Raw genomic sequence first — 24,260 nt, forward strand, 5'->3', positions numbered from 1 at the left:
TCTGTGGCTCCCCGCTCTGTGCCGCTGCCCCCGAGTGCAGGGGCCCTGACGACACTGCTCCCTCCCCGCGTCTCCAGCGGCCACCTGCTCCTCGGTGTGTCGCCCCCCTCCCGCCGCACTCATCTCTGACCACTCTCTGTAGATCTGTTGACGTAATCCCCGACCACCCCAAGTTTCAGCAGCTGCAGAGGGAACTTTCCCAAGTGCTGACCCAGCGCCAGATCCACATCCAGCCTGATAACTAAGCCGACGCAGATACCCTGCCTGAGAGGCGTGAGCACCCTCCCCACTAAACAGGACTCACCAACCCGCCGCCACCCCTGGACCAGCCGTGGCCACGCGGCCCTTTAAACCACCACTAACCCCGTGTGCCGGCTCACGGCTGTGGGCGGCCACGTTAACGTGTCCCTTCGGCCCCGTGTAACACAGACCCGTGTCACGTGTGTGCTCTGTGTGTCTTGCACTCCGGGCAGGGTTGGGTGTGGGGCAGAGAGAGGGTTTGGCTCTGGCTCTGGCTCTGGAAGAAGCCCGGTCTGGGGATTAACCCTGCCTCTCCAGCAGAAGCCGCTTGTCTGCACCGCTGGGCTGTGTGCCCGGCCTTCCTCGTGGCCACTGCCCCCGGGCAGCCTCTCGGAGTCCACTGTCTGTGTGGCCGGGGCTTCCCCCACCCCCCCGAGCATCCCAGAGGCCACAGAAGCCTTCTTGGTGGCAAATGGACTGTTGGGGGCCATGACTTTTGAAAGGGGTGTATCGCCCCGAGCCCGAGGCTAGAGCACAGAGCAGAGGCTGAAATCCCCCTGGCCGGGCTTGCTGCTTGGACCCGCATAACCTTCTGCCCCTAACACGCTGCGGCCGTTCTCTTAAACGCCTCACGCTGACGGAAGGGAAATAGTCTTGCTTGTTGAAAACAGCCAAGAACCGCAACTTGAGTGTGGACAGATACATGTGTATGAAAGCGGTCAGTGTCCCAGGAGGGGAGGGAAACTATTTTTAATCGAAGGCGCTTGGAGAGCTGGCAGGGCAGGGCTGCAGAGCCCAGGGCTAAGGGATTTATGCCCAGGCCCAGGGACTGGCCCCTGGGGGCCTGACCCGGAAGAGGCTCAGCAGGATTTCTGGGGCGGGGTGGGGTGGGGGCATTCATGGAACCAGGCTGCCCAGCTACTCTGCATTCATGGGACTTCAGCACGTCTGTCTGGCCTCACACTGGGACCATCACATTCCCATCACAGTGGGAGAAAACCTCCTTTTTAAGGCATGCCACGATAGTGCAGTTTTCCTCCCAGCCCCTCCGCTTTTTGGGGAGAGGGGGGTCCTGAAGTCTTCTAGATCCCTGTCCCGTGGCCACCATTGGAGACTTTCCGGCATAAACCACCCCCCCATACACACAGCAGTGGGGAGCTGGCACTCCAGGGGTCCAGGACGTGTCTTCCTTCCCACACTGGTTTGACATGGCTTGGCAGTGACCTTTCCAAACTCTGTCCCCTAAATGAGTGTCTCGGTCCTTATACCTCCAAGTCATTCTAAGCCCAGTCTCCCATCTCTTACCTGATTCTCACTCTGGTTCTAACTCGGGAACTTTCTCCCTTGTGGGGGTTGAGGGCTGAGCACAGCTGTGCTCGGCTCCTCCTTCCCAGAAGAGCCAGCACCCTTGCAGGCCGGGCAGTCTCCCGCCGGGAACTTTTTCAGAAGCAAGTGGTGGACTGGCGAAGGATGGAAGCCAAGGGCCACCGGGGCAGGTGTTCAGAAATGTTCAACCAGAAAGGACGGCACTTGTGAGAGTTTCTAGTGGCTCAGGGATGGTCTTGTCTGCACCCCCCTCAGAACGTTGGGAGGCCACTTCCCATGAGGTTTCTGGGATTCAGTAGCCAGAACTCGGGATGTTCTTCTGCGTACTGCTTCCTGTTACTTTACCCATTTGGGGAAGTTGAGGATTATGTTTTGGCTCCTCCTTACCATCCTTCTTCATGGCCGATGCACGTGGAGCTGGGGATTCCCGTGGGGCCTGGTGTCCACAGCTTTCCTGCCAGGCAGCCCTCACCCCTTCTGTCCGCTGCTTCGGAACTGTTGGAAAGTTTATGAGTAGTTTAGTAAGTCCTTGGTTGGTCGACATAATGGTCAGTTTGACAGAGTGACCATTCGGCCATTGTCAGGGGGCATTTCCCTGAGCCTCTGTGTCCTCGTCTGAGAACTGGGGACACCGGTAAGACCCCCTCCGGGATGCTGAGAGAGGGAGAGGAGAAATGTGCGGGAAGCACCTTGTAAACTGGCCTCTGCGGAGCTCGGTGGCTGCTCGCTGCGCTGAGGAGTGTTCATGCCTGGGCACAAGTGCACGCACGGCAGCGTGTCCCCACAGACCCAGGATTTGACGGCAGGGACCCAGGGCCTCTTATCTGAGTCCCATACTGCCTCTTGAAATCCAGGCCGAGGGAGTTTCTCGGCCAAGTTCACAGCTGATGGTGTCGCATGGCAGAAGACTCAAAGCGCCTGCCCTTCAGGCACTGCCCTGGATGTGAACCCAGTCTGCTCAGCTGTCCAGAGGGTCTTAAACGTTCGCTGAGTGGGGTCCCTCTGCACCCTGCACTTGGGGGGTGAGCGGTGGGCCACCTCTGCTGGGCAGGGGTGCAGTGAGGGGGAAGCCCAGGAGCCACCACCTGCTTCAGGCCCCAGAGGAGTGGATTAGGGTTCTGTTGGCTCCAACCAGCCCTCCCCGCCCCCCCTCCCCCAGTGCAGAGGTGAGCACCTGCCCAGGTGGGCCGTGCGCCTCCCCTGTGGTGCCTGGTGAGGGGCCGAGGGGCCGGGTCTCGGGCGCTGTGGGCCTCGGCGCCGCTCGTGGGGGTGCCCAGCCCGGGACCCAGGGAGGCAGCGGGACCCAGCCAGGCACCAGCCCCGCGGCGCCCTGGCCCTCGCCGCCGCCCCCCTCCCGTGACACAGACTGATCGACTCCTTTCCTCCCTGGCAGGTCTGTGCAGACTTTCGCAGACAAATCAAAGCAAGAAGCTCTTAAGAACGACCTGGTGGAGGCCTTGAAGAGAAAGCAGCAGTGTTAGAGCTCGGCTCCACGCTCCCTGGACACGCCACGCGCTCGTTAGATTCCTTTCTTAGAGAACTCGTCTTCTGCTCCCTTCCCTCGCCCCTCGCCTCCCCACCGGTCCCGTAACACTGGCTTCACCAGGCCGCACGGCGCCATCTCTCCCTGAGAATAAAGCCCAGTAAACATCCTCCGTCTCTGAGGCCTCGTTCCCACCACGTTTTGCTATCAGAACTCTCCATATTTCCACAGAGACCGTGTGTTTTCGTTTGCCCCAGCCCCCCGTCTGCCCCCCCCCCATTTATAGGCATAAAATACACTGTCTGTCTGCCTCCCCTTCCCTCCCACCTTTTTGTTACATTGGTGTAAAAAATGTAAAACAAAAAAATTTTATGAACTAACTGGTGTGTGAAAGAGAGAAGAAAAACTGGAAATCTGATTCCACGTGTGTTTGGGAGTTGCTTGGGGGTTGGGGCTGGGGGGACAGGGGACAGCTCCGTGAGAAAGGGGGTGGCCCCCCCGCGTTGTCCTGCGCCGACGGAACCCTGTCCCACGGAGACCACGTGGTGGGGGCGCGGGGGGGGGGGGGCTGCTGACCGTCTGCTCTTCTGGCCAGGTGCTTTTCTGTCAATTTTTATGGAATGCAAAAGGAGTTTTTTGTTTTATTTTGTTTTTTTTGTAAAGCTTAAAGAAAAATCTACATCTTATACTTGAGCTTCCATACTTAAAAAAAAAAAACAAAAACAAAAACAAAAAAATAAACGAACAGAAACTGGGACGCAGTTAGCACTGGCCTTGTCTTCTTTCTCGCCTGCCTCACTTCGCAAGCGTTTGTGGCCTTGGCTGTGAGGGCTGGCCCCAGGGTGGCGGCGCCTCGCACGGTGGACGGGGGAGAAGAGGGGCCCTTGGGGGGACCCGGAGCTGCCACTTGGCTCCCCAGTCCATTCTCCCCAGCCCCACGTGCCCCTGGAGAGCTAAGGGCCCCCCCCATGTCATTCCGTCACTCTGGGTGTGGCCTCCCCAGGCCTCTCGTCTCTGCAAACACCCAGTGTGTGCAGAATTCCCACCCTCGGACCCACACCCTGGCTCTGGGGTGAGCTCTGCACTCACTCAGCACCCCCGGGACAGGTGGTGGTCGAGCGCGTGAGGGCTCAGGTGGGCAAGCAGGGCTGTCCACGGTCCTTCCGGCCCCTCGCTGTGGTTTTGACAAGCCAGCCCCTTGGAGCCTTTGCTGAGGTCCTTCTGGGGCCCCAGATTCCAAGATTCCCTGTGTCCATACTGTCATTTGTTCGCATCATTGAGTGGCCACTGGGGGGCGTGGGCACTGCGGACCGGGTCTCCCTGGTGCCACCAACTCCCAGTGCAGTCACGTGGGCCCTCCCCCTGGCAGGGCAGTTCGGTTCTCGCAGGAGAGACTGAGAGGAGAGAGTTTCATGCCCACAGGGAAGGTTTCCTACTCCCGGGATCCCGGAGCCGACTTGGCCTCTGTCTTTCCAGAAGCCACTGGTTCACCTTTTCCCTCCCCCGTGAGCCCCGCACAGCCTGCCGACAGCTGTGTGCGTTGCTGGCTTGGCGAGTGGGCTTCCGCTCCTGGCAACCAGCGAACCCTAAGGAAAGAGGGCTCCTGGGGGCCGGCACTGGCACCGACCCATCTACCCCCACTTCACAGGAAGCAGGGGGCAGGATGTGCACCCCCACCTGCTGGCCCCACTACCCCTGGCTGGCCCCTCCTGCCCGGTTTAGAATTCCAGAAGAGCATCTTTTCCTCCTGTTCTCTTGGTGATGAAACTTTAGAGCAAATACTTCAAAATGTTAAGATTTTATTTATTTAAGAGAGAGCACGAGCCGGGGAGAAAGGACTAGAGTCCACGCTGAGCCAGGAGCCCAACGCGGGGGGCTCGATCCCACGACCTCGAGATCATGATCTGAGCTGAAACCAAGAGTCGGCCGCTTCACCGACTGAGCACCCCCCGACCAGGTGCCCAAAAGCTTCCAATTTTTTAAAAAGAACCGATCCCTCATTCCAAACAGTAAGTTAAATAAATGTTAAAAATTACCTATCATAGAAGTAAAACTGCGTCATCATTTTCTCAGTATAACTAAAATTTGTAAAATCTTCAGAAGGAAAACCAGATTACTTAATCATACCTTGTCAGGTTGTTACTTCAACCAGAACCTACCAGCTTCACTGCAAATATTTGGACTGAGGGCTTTGTCACTGAGTTTGCAATTCTCTCTTCTGCCCTTAGGAAGCAGATGATCTATTAAATGTAATTTCTTTAAAACGAGCTGGTGCTATTTTTGTTTCACAAAAACTTCGGTTATAATTCGCCTCACCAACACTCCACTTTTTTAAAAAATGAAGTTCAGAATACTAACTATTTTATATAAACTCATAAAGAAATTAAGTTTCTAAAATATATAGAAATGTACAAATATTTTTAATGTTTTAACTTTCCATTCTTAAATTATTTTCTGTCTTTCAAAATATTACTTTAGGGGCGCCTGGGTGGCTCAGTTGGTGAAGCGTCCCGACTTGATTTCGGCTCGGGTCATGATCTCGAGGTTGTGAGATTGAGCCCTGCATCAGACTCTGCGCTCAGCAACGGAGTCTGCTTGTCCTTCTGCTTGTCCCTCTCCCTCTGCCCCTCCCCCCACACGAGTGCTCTATTTCTCTCTCTCAAATAAATCTTTAAAAAAAATATTACTTCATAGACACACACTCCTACCACTGTTCTCTACCTTTTTTATGCAACTTTTTAAAAAAGATTTTATTTGAGAGAGAGAGCGCGAGCAACAGAAGAGGAAGAAGCGAGCTCCTTGCTAACTAGGGAGCCCAACACATGTCTCTCAGGGCTCCATCCCATGATCCTGGGATCGTGACCTAAGCCGAAGGCAAACGCTTAACCGACTGAGCCACCCAGACGCCCCATCCCTAAAGTTTCTATTTAAGTAATCTCTACACCCAATGTGGGGCTTGAAATCACGACCCCAAGATTGAGTCACACGCTCCACCGACTGAGCCAGCCAGGCGCCCCATTCTTGGGCAATTTTTCAGTGTAAATGCTCAATTAATGCTTCCGAGAATGAACAGACTATTGTCACATACATACAGATCTTTGAACCGGTCCAGTGAACAGAATCCTTCAGTCTTACGCATATTAGGCATTTGGGTCATTTTGTAAGGACTATAAATTAGTAGAAATGTTGCAAGATGCAATATATTCTTATACCCATAACTTCCCATGCGAACTTAAAATCTCTGATTTGATCTTTTTCCAAATAGTTTTATTGAGCTAGATCTCATACACCATACATTTCCCCCATGTTGAGTGTACAAATTCAGTAGTTGTGTGTGAGTGACACGCCGGTCTCCTTCACCAGATTGAGGGCTCCTTGAGGGACGTTGTTTCGGGCATTCACTCACTCAAACGTCTACTGAGCACCTACTGTGTACTGGGTGAGCAGGACAGAAGTCTGCCCATGCTGCGGTGGGGGTGGGGAAGTGCTGATGAATAAAAATAATCTTTACGGAGCACTTCTATGTGCCGGGCACAGAGATCCCAGGGGGTGGCTGTGTCCTCAGGGCTGTCACAGGGCTGGGGGACTGATCAATAGTTTTCAAGTGAATGGAGTCAGCTGCAGCAGCAGGCGATCCCCACTCCCCACCACGGGGCTAACACTAACCTGATCAGGTTAGGGTGTGCAAGTTGGGGCAGGTAGTTAGGTCTCAGCACGTGGCTGTCTACCCAGCAGCCTCTGCGGTCCCTCCATTCAGCAACAGTGAAAGCCAAGTCCAACAGCAGAAGAAGTAAAGAGGGGAGGGGAGTGAGCTGTGGGCTGATCCCCTTTCTCAGCTTTGGGGACTAAAGGCCATGTCCAAGCTGTGGCTTAAGAAGTCTCACGCTTGCTGAATAATCCCGGGCTGGGAGGGCCTGGGGCCACATGCTGAGGACGGGAACGCTGGGCCCTTCCTTCTGCTTTGTAGGAGATTGCCACCTGCCCGCCAGCCAGCTTTTCCTGCCCCCCCAGGATTCGGGGTGGGGGGGGACACTGGGACCAGGCGCTGTGTGAGGCGTTTGCGCACCCGGCATCTCATTCAATAGTTAAAATATGAACCGCCAAGGGAGGGCTCTTTAGGGGTGACTGGCCCAGCCTCCTGCTCCCCATGAGTGTCCAGAGGGAGAATCCCTCCCGGACAAGGACAACTGACAAGTGACCAGGGCGGTGCCCCTTTCTTGGCTGAGCCTGGGCCTGAAACCTAGATGCAGACCTCCACTGAGCCTGCGCAAAGTCAGGCGGAAGGATGGGTGTAAAGTGGGGCTCATCCCTTCGGGCCACCCCCCGCCTGCAGCGAGATAAGAGGCCTGCGCCCCGGGGAGGAAGGGGGTCCCCTGGAGCACCTCTCCCCTCCATGAGGCCCCATCAGTGGGGTGGAATGAGCGGATCCGTCAGCTGGGGAGGCCCGGGCCCTGGAGAAGCTAATGCCGCCCAGTGCCGGGCGCTGGGGCGCGAGCACTCCTCCTCCTCCTCCTCCATCAGACAGGGCACTGCCCGGGCCCGGGCCCCAGCCATCAGACCGGGGGCTTCCTGAGGAGGAAGCAGCCCACTGGGCAGTGCTGGAAAGCAAGAGCCGGCACCCCACGGACGACCCGGTGCTGCCCGCGGGAAGGGATGAGGTCGCCCCCGTGAGGGCTTCCGAAGGGCAGGGCTGCGCTGCCCCATCTCCTCCCCGCAGCTCTGACTTGCGCCGGCCCTTGGGGCTCTCGCTGCCGTATGAGGGAGCCCCCGGTAACTGGCGTCAAGCGAGGTCACGGCCCTGCGTGGAGCCAGCCACTGCCTGGCAGAGGGCACCTGAACCAGGCCCAGGCCCGAGCCAGCTGGGGCCCGGGCGCACCTTCGCCTGGGACGGGGCCGGCGGCTCGAGGAAGTGGGAAGGGAGCCTGAGCCCCGCGGGGTTGGGCCGCCCCTGGGAGCGAGGGGAAGCTGGGCGGCGCGCGGCCCCGATCTCTGGACCCCGAGAGCCCCAGTCCCGGCCAGGTGGGGGACGGTCCCTGCAGCGGAGGGACGGAATGGGGTTTGAAAAGCTGCTCGACCTCGAGCAAGCCGCTTAATCCCTCAGAGCCTGTCTTCCATCTGTCTACTGGCCATCCCAACTGCACCGACCAGCCCAGCACACGGCAAGCGCTCAACAAACATCAGCCCCGTGTGGGGGTACACACGGCACTCCGCAGGCATGACCCAGGACGGGCCCGGGGGACACTGGCCCGACTTGGCCTCACTGCCCACTTGTGCCTCAGAGGAGGCTCTCCCTGGTCTGCCGGACCCCAATTCCTGCCTTCTCTCCCCTGACCTGCTGTGCGCCCTGGCCCCGGCCCCACGACCCTGTCTACACTCAGCCTGGCTTTGCAGCGACCCCAGCTCAGGCCCGTGCACACACCCTTGCCCCTTCCTGACGTCCCTCCGCCTTCAGGATTCAGCTCCCGGGCCCCTCCTCCGTGAGGCCTTCCCTGGGGAGTCTCCTCATTCTGATGGCACTTTGTACCTTCTGGTCAAAGCCCTTACCCCCAGGGCCCGGCAGCCAGCTTCCCTCCACAAGGACAAGGACCGGAGCTGGGGTCACCCCCCTCCCGGCGCCCAGCGCAGCCTGGGCTGGTGGAGGCTGCACTCGGCCCATCCACGCGGCACCAGACCGGGCTGCAGACCCCACTGCCGAGCTCCCCGCCGTCCCCGGGGCAGGTAGAGGAGATTCAGAAAGCCTGAGCCACAGCTTCTCTCCCTGACCAGCCCCTCAGGCACGCACAGGGTCATGGCCAACAAGTGGACTCAGAACAGGGTCAGGGAGACGAAGTGAGGTTGCGGCCCAGGACTGGAACTCAGGGCTGAGCCCTGCCCTCTTCTCCTCCCTTCCCACTGCTCTTGCACCTCCTTCCTCCTGCCTGCCACACCCCCCACTTCTCCCCAGTTATCTCCTGCCCAGCCTTCTGCATGTCACCTCCTCCAGGAAGGTCTCCCTGATCTGCGGGGAGATCTGGAAGTGCCTCTCCTCCAACTGAAAATTATCAAAGCGAACCTTTATGGCGCACTTACCACATGCCAGACTTCGGGGCTAACCTCAGCTAATTGCACCATCTTATAACATACATCCCATTTCACAGATGAGGTAACTGAGGCACAGAGAAGCAAAGAGGCAGAACTAAGATCTGAACCTTTAACTATCCTGCTTCTTCCTGAGCACTGAGGGGCCGGGACCCTGTCATTCTCGCTGCTGCCTCCTCACCCCCAGGTGTGGGGTCTGTTACAGAGAAGCCGGTAAGAAAACCCGAGGCCCCCCGGAGGCTGGGCAGTCTGCTCCTGCTCGGCTCTGCCATATCCCGACCTCCAGGCCCCAACCTGGGACCCGGAAGCTGGGGCCCAGATCCCCGTGCCCCGCTGTTGCCCAGAGCAGCCCAGACCACAGCACCTCGGGGAAGGAGCAACAGAAAGAGGCCTCGCTGGGAGGTACCGTTTACTGGGCTGTCTGCAGTCAACGGGACAGCGCTGGGGACACCCGGCTGCAGGTGCACCCCGCTCCAGGGGGTGTGCGGGCAGATGGAGGGAGGTGGGTCGAGGGGCGCCCACTGCCTTCGGGGGGGCCGAGGTCTCCGCTGCAGCCTCTCCCTCGAGGCTCCCAAGGACAGCAGCCTCAGACTCGGGGGGGGGGGGGGCTGGCCCCTGCACCCCTCTCGCTCCCCGCTCCCTGAAGAGTCAGCCAGTCAGGGTTCCTGGAAGAGTCGGCCAGGAGGTTTCCGAGGTGGGGGCGGCGGCTGGGCCAGGCCCTCAAGGCGCCCCCGGGCACCTCCACGGCCAGTCCAGAGTCAGCAGCACCGTGTCTGCCCACACTTGACCCTTCCTGGGAGCGGCATCTGGAGGGCCCCGCAGTCCCGGGCTTGGCCTGGGTCCGGGTCAACTGGGGAGGAGGGGCTGACGCTCCGAGGAGGTGGCCGCGTCCCTGTACGCCAGGAACTGTATGGAGATCTGGAGGGGCCAACATCAAGGCCAAACCGAGCAGAGGCGGGGACGCCGTGCCCCTGGGGGCCCTGGCTCCCTCCGGACTGCCCCGCCCCCGCCCCCGGCCCTGCCGGGCTGCCCCGCCCCCCCGAAGGATACGACGGTGTCGAGCAACAGCACGCCCAGGCTGCCCACGAGCCAGGGCAGGTGGTGCAGCAGGTAGCTGCCCTCGCTCTGGCCCGCCGCGGGGTTTTTGAGCAGCACGCTCAGCCCGTACAGCGTGTTCCCCAGCATCACCAGGGCGAACAGCGAGTAGGAGACGCCCTGCGTTGACTTCCTCAGGAACTGGGGGTGAGGGGGCTGGGGTCAGAGGCCTCGGCCAGGGTTCCTGTCACGCTGCCCCGTCCACGGGGCACGCCCTGAGCGCGTTGGTCACCGAGCGCCCGGTCCGCGGGAGACGGGCCGCCCCGCCAGCCTCCCCGGGCCCACCGCGCCCCTTTCTCCCCATCCCTCAGCACTGTGGGCCGGGCCCGGCCTCCTCACCTGACCCGCTGCTTCTCTGAGACACACACGGGACACCCGTGTCCCTCGAGCCGGCCTCATCGGCCCACTGCCCAGGGGCAGAAACTGAGGCCTGGAGAACTGGATTCACTTAAGCCGACCGGACCGGCGGTCTGAAGCCACACCTGCTGCCCAAAGACCCCGCCCCTTGCCCCGGCGGCCCCGCCCCTGCCCCGGGCTCACGTTGGTGCGGATCTGAGGCAGCCGGGACAGCAGGTAGAGCGCACTGGAGACGGAGCCGATGGCGAAGCCGATGATCTCCTGCCGAGTGAAGGGCTGAGAGGGCAGGGGGCTGCTCAGGGCCCGGGAGGGGCCAGAGGTGCAGCGCGCGATCCCCGCTCCCTCGGGACGGGCCGGTCCCCAGCCCGCACCCCCCGGCACTGACCCACACCGCACCTTACTGCCCGGCTCCACTGACAGGAGCGTGCGGCCCCGGAAGACCTCCCTCGGGGCAGCCACCGGGCCAGCGGTCCTCAGCAGCGGGAAGGCACACAGCACCCCCAGGATGAAGAGCAGCACGGAATTGATGGGGGTAGACCCTGGACAGGAGACAGGAGGGAAGCCGAGGTCAGGTACCAGTGGCAGCAAACAGACCAGGCCTTGAGTCCTGGCCTTGCCCTTTGGCGGCTGTGTGACTCTGGGCAAGGAACCTGACCTCTCTGAGCTTTAATGCCTCCTCTGTAGAATGGGTGTAATAATAGCACCCTTCTCCTAGGGTTGTAAAGGAGAGACAAGGGCAGGAGGGGGTCACCCAGAGCAGACAAGTACCTCCCTCTGACCTTGACTCCCGCCCCTCCTCAATCCTCAGGGGCAGCGGTGACCTGTGTCCAAGCCCAGGGCCAGGTACAGAGGAACAGCTGAAGCCACGATTGTGGGATGCGACCCAAGGGAAGAAAGAGCAGCCCCCGTGGTCCGGCCCCCGTCCCGGTCGCCCGGGGCTGCGGGCGCAGGCTCGGCGGTGTGGGCCGGACGCTGCGGTGCGAAGCCCACTGCCTCCCACGCTCCCGGGCCTCCCGCCGCCCCTCTCCCCACACTCACGCAGAGAGGGGCGCTTCTTAAACTTGTAGTGAAAGTAGAGGGCCAGCATCAGCAGGTCGGCCAGCACGTAGTACGCCGCCGTGTAGCTCTGCAAGAGAGGCGCGGCCCAACCGACCCACTTCACCCCCTGCCCTCCGGTCTCATCGGCGTCCAGCCGGCAGAACTCGAGAGCAGGCCGGCAGCGGGCCCCCCGGGACAGAGGGAGGACAGGGGGCGGGTGCACCTCGCCGGGACAGAGGGGCACTCAGCGGTTAAGGGAGGGCTCCGGCGTGGCCGGGCACAGGAGCCGCGACGACGGTACCGTCCCGCTGGGGAAGACGATGGACTCCTGGCTGGGATTCCTGGCACCTGCCACCCCCACCCCCGGCTCCCCCCAAGGGAAACCTTTCCTCCTCTGTGGCCCCACACCCTGGCAGCTCAGTCAGGACCTCGGCACCCCAGAGCCATCCTCTGGTTTGACGTGCTCGTTTCGCAGATGGGGAAACTGAGGCCCGGAGAAGGGTACCGACCAGCTGCCTGTCACGCTGCACGGCGGGGCGGAGGGCGCTCTCTCCAGTGTGGGGCCCTCCCTCTGCCGTGGCCGTCCTCGGTGGCCCGCCCCACCCCTGGTCTGACCCACCTGCAGGGGCAGCTGGTCAGCGAGGAAGGAGCCAATGAGGTTGCAGGAGTCTCCTCCGATCCAGCCCAAAAGGAACCACAGAGACAGCGCCTGGTCCATGTTGCCTGTCCTGCAGGCCTTGATGTACTGGCTGCCGCCAAGGAGGAAGAAGACGCGGGCTCAGGGCAGGAGGGGGCCCGGGCCGGGGAAGCAGGGAAGTCGCCTGTGAGCCCATGCTGCCGGCAGGCGGGAGCCGCAGGACCTTTCGGTGCCCTTTGGGGGTTCTTACCAGCGGATTCTCTTCCAACCAGGGAACTCTACGGCAGGTGCATCTTTCCAGAGTCATCCATAGCATTGCTCAGATTCCCCTCCAGAGCACCCTAGAGTCTCCCAGTGGGGACCTGGAGTTTGTGTCACCCCACCCCCCAGCCCCCGCCGTGCTCCACGAAGAGAACCACGTCACAGGGACCCTGCATTCTTTCTTCAGTTGAGGGGAAGCGGAGGGGGGGGGGTGAAAGGACAGTGGTGGTGGCAGGGAGCCAGGAGCGGTTGATGATGATGATAAGATGGGCCAAACCACAGTGACCTTCAAAGGGCAATGGGGCAGGGCGGGATGGCCCCCCCGAGAGCCCCATGGCTTGTGGCTTTGGATATTCTGGTTGTTTTCTCAAAGGCCAAGTGTCAGCATGAGCTCAGTGCTGACAACAGGCCACAGGTAACAGGCCTCAGGCAGAGTTCTGAGCCCTTTGTGCATATTAACTCTTTCGGTCCTGCAGAACGCCCTGGGCCAGTCAGGTCACAGGGAGGCTTGGAACCAGAATTACAGCCCGACAGACCCAGCCCCTCCCTCTCCAGTCCCTCCGAACCTTCACGCAACTGCCATTTACTCTTTTTCTGTTTAATCCTCTGCATATTTATTTATTATTATTATTTTGAGAGAGAGAGAGAGCGGGGGAGGGCAGAGGGAGAGAAAGAATCTTTTTTAACTTTTTTAAAGATTTATTTATTTGAGAGAGAGCTAGAGCATGAGCAGGGGGAGGGGCAGAGGGAGGGAGGGAGAGAGGGAGGGAGAGAGAGAGAGAGAGAGAATCCCAAGCAGAGTCAGTACTGAGCACAGAGCCTGATTCAGGGCTCGATCTCACAACCAAGACCATGACCTGAGCTGAAACCAAGAGTGGGCTGCTTAACCGCTTGAGCCACCCGGGTGCCCCTCGTCTGTGTGTTTTTAAATAAAAGGGGACTAAATGGCACCTCATCCCCCACAACACCCAAGTCAGAAACTGAGAAAGCCAGGTATGGCCCTGATCTTCCCATGGCCAAACTTCCTTCTCCTCCTCCTGTGAAGACACCCCCTTGCACAAACACCCCGTCCACACGCCTGTCTCCTATCCAAGCCTGGTTCCCCTTGACTCTGCTCCCTCTGAAGGATCTTTTTAAAACCCCAGGCTCCCCACAAGCATTCGGAGCCTTCCCCTGCTATTTGGGGAGGCCCCCAGGGCCAGCTATCCCTCGGCCCTGCCCCCTCCACCAGGACTTATTTCCCTTTCTCCAGTCTCTTCATTGGCAGGCAGCCAGCCCACTCCCTCCTCTTTGTCTTTCATGGCTCAGGAAACGTCACTTCCTCCCCATGGCCTTCCTGGACACAGCGTGCCAGTGTCCTCTACTTCCTCCTTTGTAACACAGGACATCCTTGTCCCTCCTGGACTCAAGCCTCCTGAGGGCAGGGATAGTGTCCAGCTCAGGCCTGGCACCAGGGAGGCCCCTAATTAAGGTCTAGCCTATGGTCCCTAAAGCCCCTTCTAGGACATGTGACTTGGCAAGTCTCCATGAAATTGCAGGGAAAGTGATTTTATCACACCCAAGAAAGGCTGAGTCCTGAGGAGGAGCAGGAAGGCAGCTGCCCTTCCTGCTGTCACCTGGGGCTCTCTCCCAGGCCTCTGACCCCCCTCACTGGTTCATCAGCCAGGCTCACGCAGGGCCAACATTATGTCATGGCAGGAAGGGGAAGCCTCAGCCAGCTCCTCAGATAGTCCTAGAGCAGGCTCTCACTCTGGAACAGGGCGTCTCTCTCCCTCGGCCTCCAGCGGTCACCCACACCTGTCCAGTCAGCCTATACAGGGCATCTCCAATGCCCCCGATATCGCTCCTTGCTGGATGGCTTCCATGGCCTCCAAGGTGGCCTCCCTGCCTCCAGTCTCACTCCCTGTCCTGCCAGTCCTTCTTCCCTGTGACTCCCTGACTGCCTTTTAAAGGTAGCTGGAATGGAAGCTCTGCAAAGGCAAGGATGGCATCTGTTTTGTTTACTTTCAACATACCTACTGTGGCCTCAGGAACAAGCTAATTCAATAAAAATGTCAAGTCCGGGCGCCTGGGTGGCTCAGACGGTTAAGCGTCTGCCTTCGGCTCAGGTCATGATCCCAGGGTCCTGGGATCGAGCCCCGCATCGGGCTCCCTGCTCCTTGGGAGCCTGCTTCTCCCTCTGCCTCTCTCTCTCTCTCTCTCTGTCTCTCATGAATAAATAAATAAAATCTTTAAAAAAAAAACACACACACATTTCCAGGGACGCCTGCGGGGCTCAGTCGATTAAGCATCTGCTTTCAGCTCAGGTCATGATTCCAGGGTCCTGGGATCGAGTCCCACATCGGGCTCCCTGCTCCTTGGGAGCCTGCTTCTCCCTCTGCTTCTCTCTCTCTCTCATGAATAAATAAATAAAATCTTAAAAAAAAAAAAATGTCAAGTCCACAATGAGGTACTAGGATAATTCCATGGGGGAAAGAAGGGTCTTTGAAACGCATGGTACTGGGACAACTGGTTATCTCCATACAAAAGAATGAGACTGGACCCCTACCCCACACCATATATAAAATATAACTCAAACTGTATCAAAGACCCATTAAAAAGAAAACCACAGGCCCAAGATGGAGTCACTTAAGCCAAATCACCGAACAGGGGCGTAATAACAAACCTAATCACATTTCAACCTCCCCCAGGAATGTAGTCTTAATTGGTCAGGAATTTTCTGGTCAGTAGCAATGAGGTCATCTGTCACATGGGCCCTCGCCATCCCCCACAAAGGAAGATGAGATCATCTACTAAGACCCCCCTGCAGGAAAATGAACTTGCCTGATATAATCCCTTTTTTTTTTGCTAATAATTTCTTGCCCCACCCTCTTTCCTATAAAAACCTTCCATTTTATAAAACTCCTTAGAACATCTCTCTATTTGCTAGATGGGATGCTGCCCAATTCATGAATGGCTTAACAACACCAATTGTGTCTTCAAATTTAATCAGGGTAATTTTGTTTTTTAACAGACCTAAATTTAAAAGCTAATTTGTTATATTGTGATTTACAATAAGAAACATAGGGGCACCCGGGTAGCTCAGTTGGTTAAGTATCAGAGTCTTGATTTTGGGTCAGGTCATGATCTCAGCGTCCTGAGATCGAGCCCCACTTCGGGCTCCACGCTGGGCTTGGAGCCTGCTTAAGATTCTCTCTCTCCCTCTCCCCTCAGGAAGGAAGGAAGGCAGACAGACATATATTTGGTCTTCACCCCATCCCTGGCAGAAAGTTCCTAAAACTCTTGGAATTTCCTAAGTGATTTGAGCAATAAAGATGCCTTTTGTTAGTTAATGAGGTGACTTTTGGAAAGCCTCTGGGTCACCTAAAGATGAGGGCTGGCTGCCATGATGTGATTAAACCCTTAGAACTTTCAGTCCCATTTTCCTGACCTCTGGGGAAGGGGAGGGGCTGGAGATGGAGTTCAATCGCCAACGGCCAGTGATGTCATCAATCATTCCTGTGCAGTGAAGCCTCCAGAAGAACTCAAATGGACAGGTTCGGAGAGCTTCTGGGCCAGTGAATGTGCAGAGGTTCAGGGAGAATGGCACACTGGGAGAGGAACCGGAAGCTCCATGCCCCTGTCTGCACCCCCTGCCCTGTGCATCTCTTCCATCTGGCTGTTCCCTGTATCCTTTCGTAATAAACCAGTGATCTTGTGAGTCAAATGTTTCTCTGATTTTTGTGAGCCGCTCTAGCAAATTAATCAAAAGCAGGTAGGGGGTTTGTTGGGACCTCCAGTCTATAGTGGTCTACACCAATCAGAAGCAGAAGTGACAACCTGAACTTGTGACTGACATCTGGAGGGGGAGGGGCAGTCTTGTGGGACTGAGCCCTTCACCTGTGGGATCTGATGCCGTCCCACGGAAGATAGTGTCTGATGGCATTAGATGCTTGGTGGTGTGGGAAAAAACACACATGGACACTGGTGTCAGAATGAGGCAAAGCTCTGAAACTGTTACAGAAAAAGATAATGCAAGAGAGCTTGACTACCTTCATTTCGACCTCAAAGTTCTATATATATTTTTTTAAGTAGACGCCGCACCTAGCACAGGGCTTGAACTCACCACCCTGAGATCAAGACCTGAGCCAAAATCAAGAGTCGGAGGCTTAACTGACTAAGCCACCCCAGCGCTCCTTGACCTCAAACTTTCTAATTGATTAAGTTCTTCTTTCTAGCTTATCCCTTAACTCAGGCAAAAGACCCTGTGCACAAAGCATCCCAGGAAGGGAACCGAAACTACCCGCTGAAGCAACAAGGACTGCCCCACGTCCGGAAGACCCGGAGGGACTAAGCCCAAGACAATGACCCACCTGACTTCCCCGCGCCCCTGCGTGTACCCACTGACCATTGTCCCTCGCTTTCCTTATATAATTCTGGAAGTATCATCAGCACTTGGGAGACAGTCTTGGAAACACCAGTCTGTGGTTTCCCCGGTGTTGGCCTCACAGAAATAAATTCCTTTCTCGTTTCACCACCACTCATGTCTCTGCCTTTGGATTTTGTCAGTGGCGAGTGGCTGAACTTAATCTGGCTGGGCGCCCCCCGCCCCCAGAGCCCGATGGTCTTGCGCCCCTGCACCCCGGTTACAATCAGGGTAAATCTCTGTTACTTGGGGGGTGCCTGGGTGGCTCAGTCGTTAAGCGTCTGCCTTCGGCTCAAGTCATGGTCCCAGGGTCCTGGGATCGAGCCCCGCATCGGGCTCCCTGCTCCGCGGGAAGCCTGCTTCTGCCTCTCCCACTCCCCCTGCTTGTGTTCCCTCTCTCGCTGTGTCTCTCTCTGTCAAACAAATAAAATCTTTAAAAAAAAAAAAAAAAATCTCTGTTACTTGGATTAGGCAACGATGTTTTTTTATTTTTATTTTTTTAAATTTTTTTAAAGATTTATTGGACAGAGAGAGACACAGCGAGAGAGGGAACACAAGCAGGGGGAGTGGGAGAGGGAGAAGCAGGCTTCCCGCAGGGCAGGGAGCCCGATGTGGGGCTCGATCCCAGGACCCTGGGACCATGACCTGAGCTGAAGGCAGACGCTTAACGACTGAGCCACCCAGGCGCCCCGCGACAATGTTTTTTTAGATACGACACCAAAAGCACAAGCAAAAAAGAAAAAAGAGATAAACTGTACATCATCCAAATGTAGAACTTCTGCGCTTCAAAGGATGCAATCAAGAAAGTGAAAAGAGAACCCACAGAAGGGGAGAAAATGGTTGCAGATCATGAGGCTGCCGTATCCAGAATATATAAAGAACGCTTACAGCTCAGGGGCGCCTGGGTAACTCAGTCAGTTAAGCTCAGGTCACAATCCCAGGGTCCTGGAATCATGCGCTGCATCGGGCTCCCTGCTCAGCAGGGAGCCTGCTTCTCCCTCTGCCTCTGCCCATCCCCCCCATTGGTGCGCGCTCTCTCTCTCAAATAAATAAATAAAATCTTTAAAAGAACTCTTACAACTCAACAACAAAAGGGCAAATAATCCAACTGAAAAATAGGCAAAGGATCTGAACAGTCCTTTTTCCAAAGAAGATATACAAACGGCCAAAAATCACCTGAAAAGCTACTTAACATCACTAGCCGTCAGGCAAATTCAAATCATAAACTACAACACGATAACACTTCCAACCCATTAGGATGGCTATAATAATACACATAGAAAATACGCATTGGGGGCGCCTGGGTGGCTCAGTCGTTAAGCGTCTGCCTTTGGCTCAGGTCATGATCGAGCCCCCCATCAGGCTCCCTGCTCGGCCAGGAGCCTGCTTCTCCCTCTCCCACTCCCCCTGCTTGTGTTCCCTCTCTCGCTGTGTCTCTCTCTGTCAAATAAATAAATAAAATCTTAAAAAAAAAAAGAAAAAAAGAAAATACGCATTGATGAGGATATGGACACATTGGAACCTCACACACGGCTGGAGGGAATGGAAAATGGTACAGCCTTTTTGGAAAAGTCTGACAGTTCCCTGTGAAAAAGAAAACCACAAGGGGGCGCCCAGCTGGCTGGCTCAGTCTGTGGAGCACGTGATTCCCGATCTCGATCTCCAGGTTGTGAGTTTGAGCCAAATGTCGGGTGTAGAGATTATTTAAAAAAAAATAAAATCTAGAAAAAAAGAAAAAGAAAAAGAAAAAGAAAACCAGGGGCCCCAAAGGACGTCATTAAGGTTAGGCTGAGTCATGAAACCAGGGCTTAATAATGTTTTTTAAACATCCTTAAAAAAGGGGCTCAGTCACTAAGCATCTGCCTTCGGCTCGGGTTGTGATCCCGGGGTCCTGGGATCGAGCCCCGCATCAGGCTCCCTGCTCCGCGGGAGGCCTGCTTCTCCCTCTCCCACTCCCCCTGCTTGTGTTCCCTCTCTCGCTGTGTCTCTCTCTGTCAGATAAATCTTAAGAAAAAAAAAATCCTTAAAAAGATTAAACACAAAGTTACCCTATGACCCAGCAATTTCACTACGTAAGCATATACCCAAGAGAAGTAAAAACATATGTACCCACAAAAACTTGCACTTGAATGTTCACAGTAGAAACAGACCAAACATCCATCAGTGAATGAATGAATAAAAGGTGGCATATCACACACTGGGACGTTACGCGCAAAGGAACGAGGTCCTGACACCTGCTACAGCATATAGGTAAGTCTTGAAGTCGTTCTGTTAAGTGAAAGAAGCTGGTCTTTCACATGCTCTATGATTCCATTTACAGGAAATGTCCAGAGTTGGCAAATCCACAGAGACAGGAGGTAGACGGCTGGTTGCCAGGGGCTGGGAGCTTCGGGGGAAATCAGGAATGACTCATTTCTTTGGGGGTGTCTTTTTAGGGTGATGAGAGTATTCTAAAACTGATTATGGCATTGGTTACACGACTCTGCAGATACACTAAAAACACTGAATTATACATGTAAATGGGCTAATTACACGGTATGTGGACTATCTCTCCATAAAGCTATTTTTAAGAAAATGTTGAGCTCCTGATTAAACTCTTATCTTTCTCCCTCAGGATAAAGAGCCGATTTCCTAACAGTGGAGAAGCCTCACATTACAGGGCCCTTGGTGACCTCTTCGACCTCACCTCTCCCGTGCCCCTGACTCCCACACACTCTGTCCAGCCATGGGATTGTGCCCACATGGCGCAAAGGCCCCGAGTCCCGTGCTTTACGTACACCGCCTCGTCCCATCCTCACAGCAGCCCTGGGAGGTCGGGAACAACACTGCCATTTCGCAGATGAGGAAGCTGAGGTACAGAGCAGCAAAGTGACTCTCCCAGGTCACAGTGTGTCCCCGTTCCTCAATCACAGCAGTGGTCACACCATCTTGTAATCACTGCTCGCCCACTCCATCACCAGACTGCCACAGGACGAGGGCTGTGTTTGGGGCATGTCAGCGCTCCCACCCCTCTGCTTCCTTTCTTCTTAGCTATTCCACCTAGAACAAGTGACTTAGTCTCTCTGGCTTTCTGTTCCCTCATAAATAGGGACAGTAACTACTTATTTCACAGGGTTATGAGGCTTAAATGAGGTAAAAACATGTCAAGTGCTCAGAACTGAGGTACGTAGCGTGCACTGAATAAACAGCACTAAGGGTTAATACTGTTACTATCATCTGTGTGTTGGCATTGCCCAGCCAAGGCGAGCCCTAGGGTGGGCTCCAGGGCAGGGCCCTCCAGGGTGGGCTGGAAATCAGTGAGTGGGAGTACATTTGGCCTTGAGTCTGGAGAGGCCCAAGGCGGGTCAGGCAGACCCTCCTCCAGGCAGTGCCTGAAGCCATCGCCCCAGCCCGCCCCCTGTCCTGGTCCCGCCCCCCGGCCACTACTCACGGGAAGGTGGATGCTGCAAAACAGACAATGGAGATCAAGCCCAGGCCCACGCTGGCCTCGTCCCAGCCGTCCTGGGCACATTCGCCAAACACGTCCCATATCCACTGGCGGGAGCCATTGGGGCAGTCGGAGAAATTGCCGGAGCCCAGTTTCTTCCAGACCATGGCTGCTGCGGGATGCAGGGAGGGTTGTACAGGGAGAAAGAGAAGGGGGCCTTTAGCCTTGGCAGGTCTGGATCCTGTGCCCCGCCCCCAGCTACGCCCATCCCCAGTTTTAATCACGCGGCCGGACCAAGCCTCTGAACTCCAAGGGCACAATCAGCTTCGAGTACACAGACGACCTGTGCAAGGACAGGGCCCGATCTGCGGTCAGGGACAAGTGTGTAGATGCCACTACTCAATGCTGCACTCCTCAATGCTGCGACTTTGGGCAAGTGCCTCAGCCTCCCTGTGCGTCAGTTCCCTCATCCGTAAAAGGGGTGATCACAGCTCCTCCTTCATAGTTGTCCTGACTGTCACATGAGTTCATACAGTGAACCCTCCGCTCACTTTGTTACAACCCTCCAACGTTTACATTGTTTCTGATCTCCTGTTTTGTAAATTACATCCGGGGAGACCAGGCCCCATTAAGTACATTCTCTCATTGAAGTAGGACTGCCCGCCAACATGGGTCAGAGGAGGCACCTGGAGAATAAGGGCCAGGTGGGTCCAGGGCTTGCACAGGTAGCTGGGATTCAAGTGCGGCACTCAAGCACAATTCTCCAGGAACAGCGTGTGCGGGATGCCTGCTGGCGAGGAGTCTGGAGCCTCCTGCCGATTCTCACCACCCACAAAGCCAGAAAGTGGCTGGTAGCAGGAGCAGGCAGGAAAGTCCCCTCCCGATGCCCGGGCACCCTGCACAGTGATTACAGCGGTCACGGTCTGTGTGACAGTCCCAGAGAAGGAAGAGAAAGCAGAGCCAGATGGTGCCATCTCTACCAGGCGAGACTCACCATAGCCCCTGATTACGAAGCTCGTCACCAGTTCTGGGCTAAGCACCTTGCAGGCATCTTACTCATTCTGTCCTATCAACTCCATGAAGGGGAGTTGGGGGGGCTCCTGATACATCCAAGGAACCAGGGAAGTGACTTGCACCCGGCCAGGAAGCGACAGAGGCAGGAGTCAAAGCCAGGACGGGGACTCAAACCCCGGCTCCTGGCCACCCTGCCATGCTGCCTCAGGCGCTTCTGTCCCTGGATGCGGCAGACCCCCCCCCACCCCACCTGTGGTCTGGCAGACTGCCCAAGCTCCCCAGCAGCCAGAAGGTAGGCTTCCCCTTCCTGTCCCGTGCTCAGAGGCTTTCCTCACCAGACTGAGGCTCTCTCCAGCTACCTTCAGTTTCTCCCTCTCCCTGCTGCTCCCCCTGCTTGTGCACACACTCTCTCTCTCTCTCTGTCAAATAAATAAAATCTTAAAAAAAAAAAAAGCAAGTCCTTTTGCTCCCCCCGGTTGCCCTCTTACAGATTCTGTGTGCCCGTCCCTTTCATCACCGTAATACACAGCCACCCTCGTAACTTCCCTGTGAGGTGGGGCAGACTGCCCCCATTTCCCAGGTAAGGCTGGGTCACCTTGGCCGAGTGAGGAACCTGTCTGAGCCTTGTCTGTAAAATGCGGATGATGACCCTGGCTCCTTGGGGTTGGCGGTGCAGATGAAATGCACATAAGGAAGGCTCTCTGCCCCGGGCCTGACCGAACCATGCTGGAGGCTGTTGTGAGGATGAGAGTCCAGGAGCTCAACCACCCTGAGGCCACTCTCTCGCCCCCTTTTCACCAGGTTAGGGAGGAAATGAAATGAACACATGCCCAGTGAGGGAAGGGGGTGTCTGGAGGATTGTATCTTGGCTCACAGGGCCCAGAGCATGGGGTGGGTGGTCCCTGATCTTGCACAGGGCATATGCGCAGCCCGGGACACTCTGAGACACGCCTGAATCCCGACCAGAAGGGGCCTTCCTCTGGGGGCCGCTGCACACAGGGCCCATCATCTGGAGGTTCTGACCCAGCTAGGGAGCCAGCCTGGGCCCCAGGCCTGGCTTCTGGGAATGGGCCCACCTCCTGGTCAAACAGCACTTCGAGGATGGATGTCCAGGGTTGCAACAAAGCTTGACTGCATCCGTAGGTTTGACAAGGACCACAGCAAAGGTGGGTGCCTTGGAACCACGCAGCAGAATTCAGGCTCAGTGTCTCTCTGGACTTCAGATCAGGGACTTTGGGTTTAAGAAGCAACCCCAGGGGTGCCTGGCTGGCTCAGTCGGTAAGGCACGCGACTCTTGATCTCAGGGTTGTGAGTTCAAGTCCCATGTTGGGTGTAGAGATTACTTAAAAATAAAATCTTAAAAAAAAAAAAAGGCAACCCCAGCTGATTCTGATGCATGTGGCCAGGCTTTGAGAAAGCCTACAATGGAGAAGGCATCTCAGGCCACACCCAAGCTCCTCTACTGGACCCAAGCTGAGTCAGGGAAATGCTTCCCATGGAAGCTTCCCATGGAAGCGGCAGGCCTCCAGGCTTCTGCACGTATAGTCTCTTCCCTTAGGAGTGTGTCCTTCTCCCTCTGGAGGGCCTGGTAAGGAGACAGGGTTCTAACGTGCCATCTCAAAGACGCCTTGCAAAGGCTGGCTGGATGATACCTGTCACCTCTTCCCTTCCCCTTCACATATCTGAAGAATGCTTATCACAGTCCTCAGCTACTCCTGCTCCTCAAGCCCACACCTCTCCCTTCACCCTAGCCGTGACTGACTCTTGGGGCCAGACGCCAGCTGCACAGTAAAGGTTCAGACAGTGCTGAGGAAGAGAGGAGACAGAGAAAGAGGGAGACAGAGAGGAAAGGGAGGGAAGGAAGGAAACTAGCTGTGAGCTCAGATGACCTAAGTTTGAGGAGAGAGCACTCTGGAACTGACCTGCTTAATGCCCACAAGTATAGAATTCCAGAGCAAGTGACTGAGCCTCAGAATTCCAATCTGTACAATGGGTAAATATCCACCTCCTAGACCGACTGCAGAATTAAATGACATAATCCAGGCCAATGGATTAGAAGGGTGCCTGGCAGAGATTAAACACTCAGCAATAATAGCCAGGGATCACTTATTACTCTGCTTTGGTTGTAGTGTGTCCCTCCACCACCCTCCCCCCAGTCCTTGGCGCAAAGCAGCTTTCGGTTAAGTGTTGCACGGACAAGACCCAAGCCAGTCCTCACACTTCCAAACCCAGCCTCCCCATGTACACACTTCAAAACTTGTCCCAGGCCTGAGGAGGGGAGAGGGCAATCTGGGATTCGCAGCAGAACCTCGGCGTATGTGGAAGGGAGGGGAGTCCCCGCTGGTGACTACCACCAGCTCCAGGCCTCCAGGTCCTTGGCCGCCTGGTGACTAAGGCCAGCGCGGGCCGCCTGTTTGTCGGGGATAATGACAGGGCAGCTGCTGGGGTCAGCGCTCAAACGCCGCGAGGCCCCCTCCCCTGCCTGCCCTGGGGAAAACAAAGCCGTTGGAAACGATGGGGCCCGTCCCCCAGAACCAGAAGGTGAAAAGAGGACCCAGACCCCAAACCCTGGCCAGGCTGGTCCGAGAGACCATGCTCAGGAGGGGGACGTATGTTCCCGAGGGGCCACTTAATCCCGGCCCAGAGCCTCGTCTCCGGATCTCGCGCCCCAAGGAGGGGACAGAAGCCCCAAGACGGTCCAGGGGCTGGAAGAGGTTGTTGGAAAGATGTGGTAGCGACGCCCAGAGTCCCACCCGCAGCCTTCGGGCTTGCCCCTAGCCTCAAACCCAACTCACCGCCTCAACATCAGCCGCCGGTCCCGGCTTCTGGGTTCTGTCTGCACAGCCTCGGTCAGCTGACCCGAAGCCCCGCCCCGCCCCTGTCCCTGAGCCGCGTGGCT

General features: G+C 56.5%; 2 protein-coding genes across 5 annotated transcripts in view; one reads left to right on the top strand and one right to left on the bottom strand.

The window, feature by feature from the left end:
• Positions 1-3,806, top strand: part of CAPZB (capping actin protein of muscle Z-line subunit beta) — a 131,162-nt gene extending 127,356 nt beyond the window's left edge. The window contains exons 9-10 of one of the 2 annotated variants that reach the window (XM_054513107.2): positions 143-251; positions 2,956-3,806. In XM_054513107.2, coding sequence (XP_054369082.1) covers positions 143-245 — 103 coding nt within the window. In that variant the 3' untranslated portion in view covers positions 246-251; positions 2,956-3,806. The remainder of the gene's footprint in view (positions 1-142; positions 252-2,955) is intronic. The other variant, XM_045898559.3, reaches the window with a different exon arrangement.
• A 948-nt stretch (positions 3,807-4,754) lies between these two features.
• SLC66A1 (solute carrier family 66 member 1) lies at positions 4,755-24,233 on the bottom strand. 3 transcript variants are annotated; one of them, XM_045898562.3, is made up of 8 exons: positions 24,157-24,233; positions 20,351-20,519; positions 12,237-12,366; positions 11,618-11,705; positions 10,976-11,118; positions 10,763-10,855; positions 10,178-10,363; positions 4,755-10,045 (listed from the first exon to the last, which is right to left on the bottom strand). In XM_045898562.3, the coding sequence occupies exons 2-8, from the start codon at positions 20,512-20,514 to the stop codon at positions 9,974-9,976; spliced, it is 876 nt and encodes a 291-aa protein (XP_045754518.1). In that variant the 5' UTR covers positions 20,515-20,519; positions 24,157-24,233; the 3' UTR covers positions 4,755-9,973. The 3 variants fall into 3 exon arrangements, with proteins under 3 accessions (XP_045754518.1, XP_045754516.1, XP_045754517.1); XM_045898560.3 differs by having other exon boundaries at positions 12,237-12,362; positions 24,157-24,227; XM_045898561.3 differs by having other exon boundaries at positions 20,351-20,516; positions 24,157-24,207.
• Positions 24,234-24,260: the final 27 nt, after the last annotated feature.

Source organism: Mirounga angustirostris, unplaced genomic scaffold (assembly GCF_029215605.1).
Source record: "Mirounga angustirostris isolate CCGP_5_RB_7025 unplaced genomic scaffold, mMirAng1.0.hap1 SCAF_4, whole genome shotgun sequence".
NCBI classification, from domain to species: Eukaryota; Metazoa; Chordata; class Mammalia; order Carnivora; family Phocidae; genus Mirounga; species Mirounga angustirostris.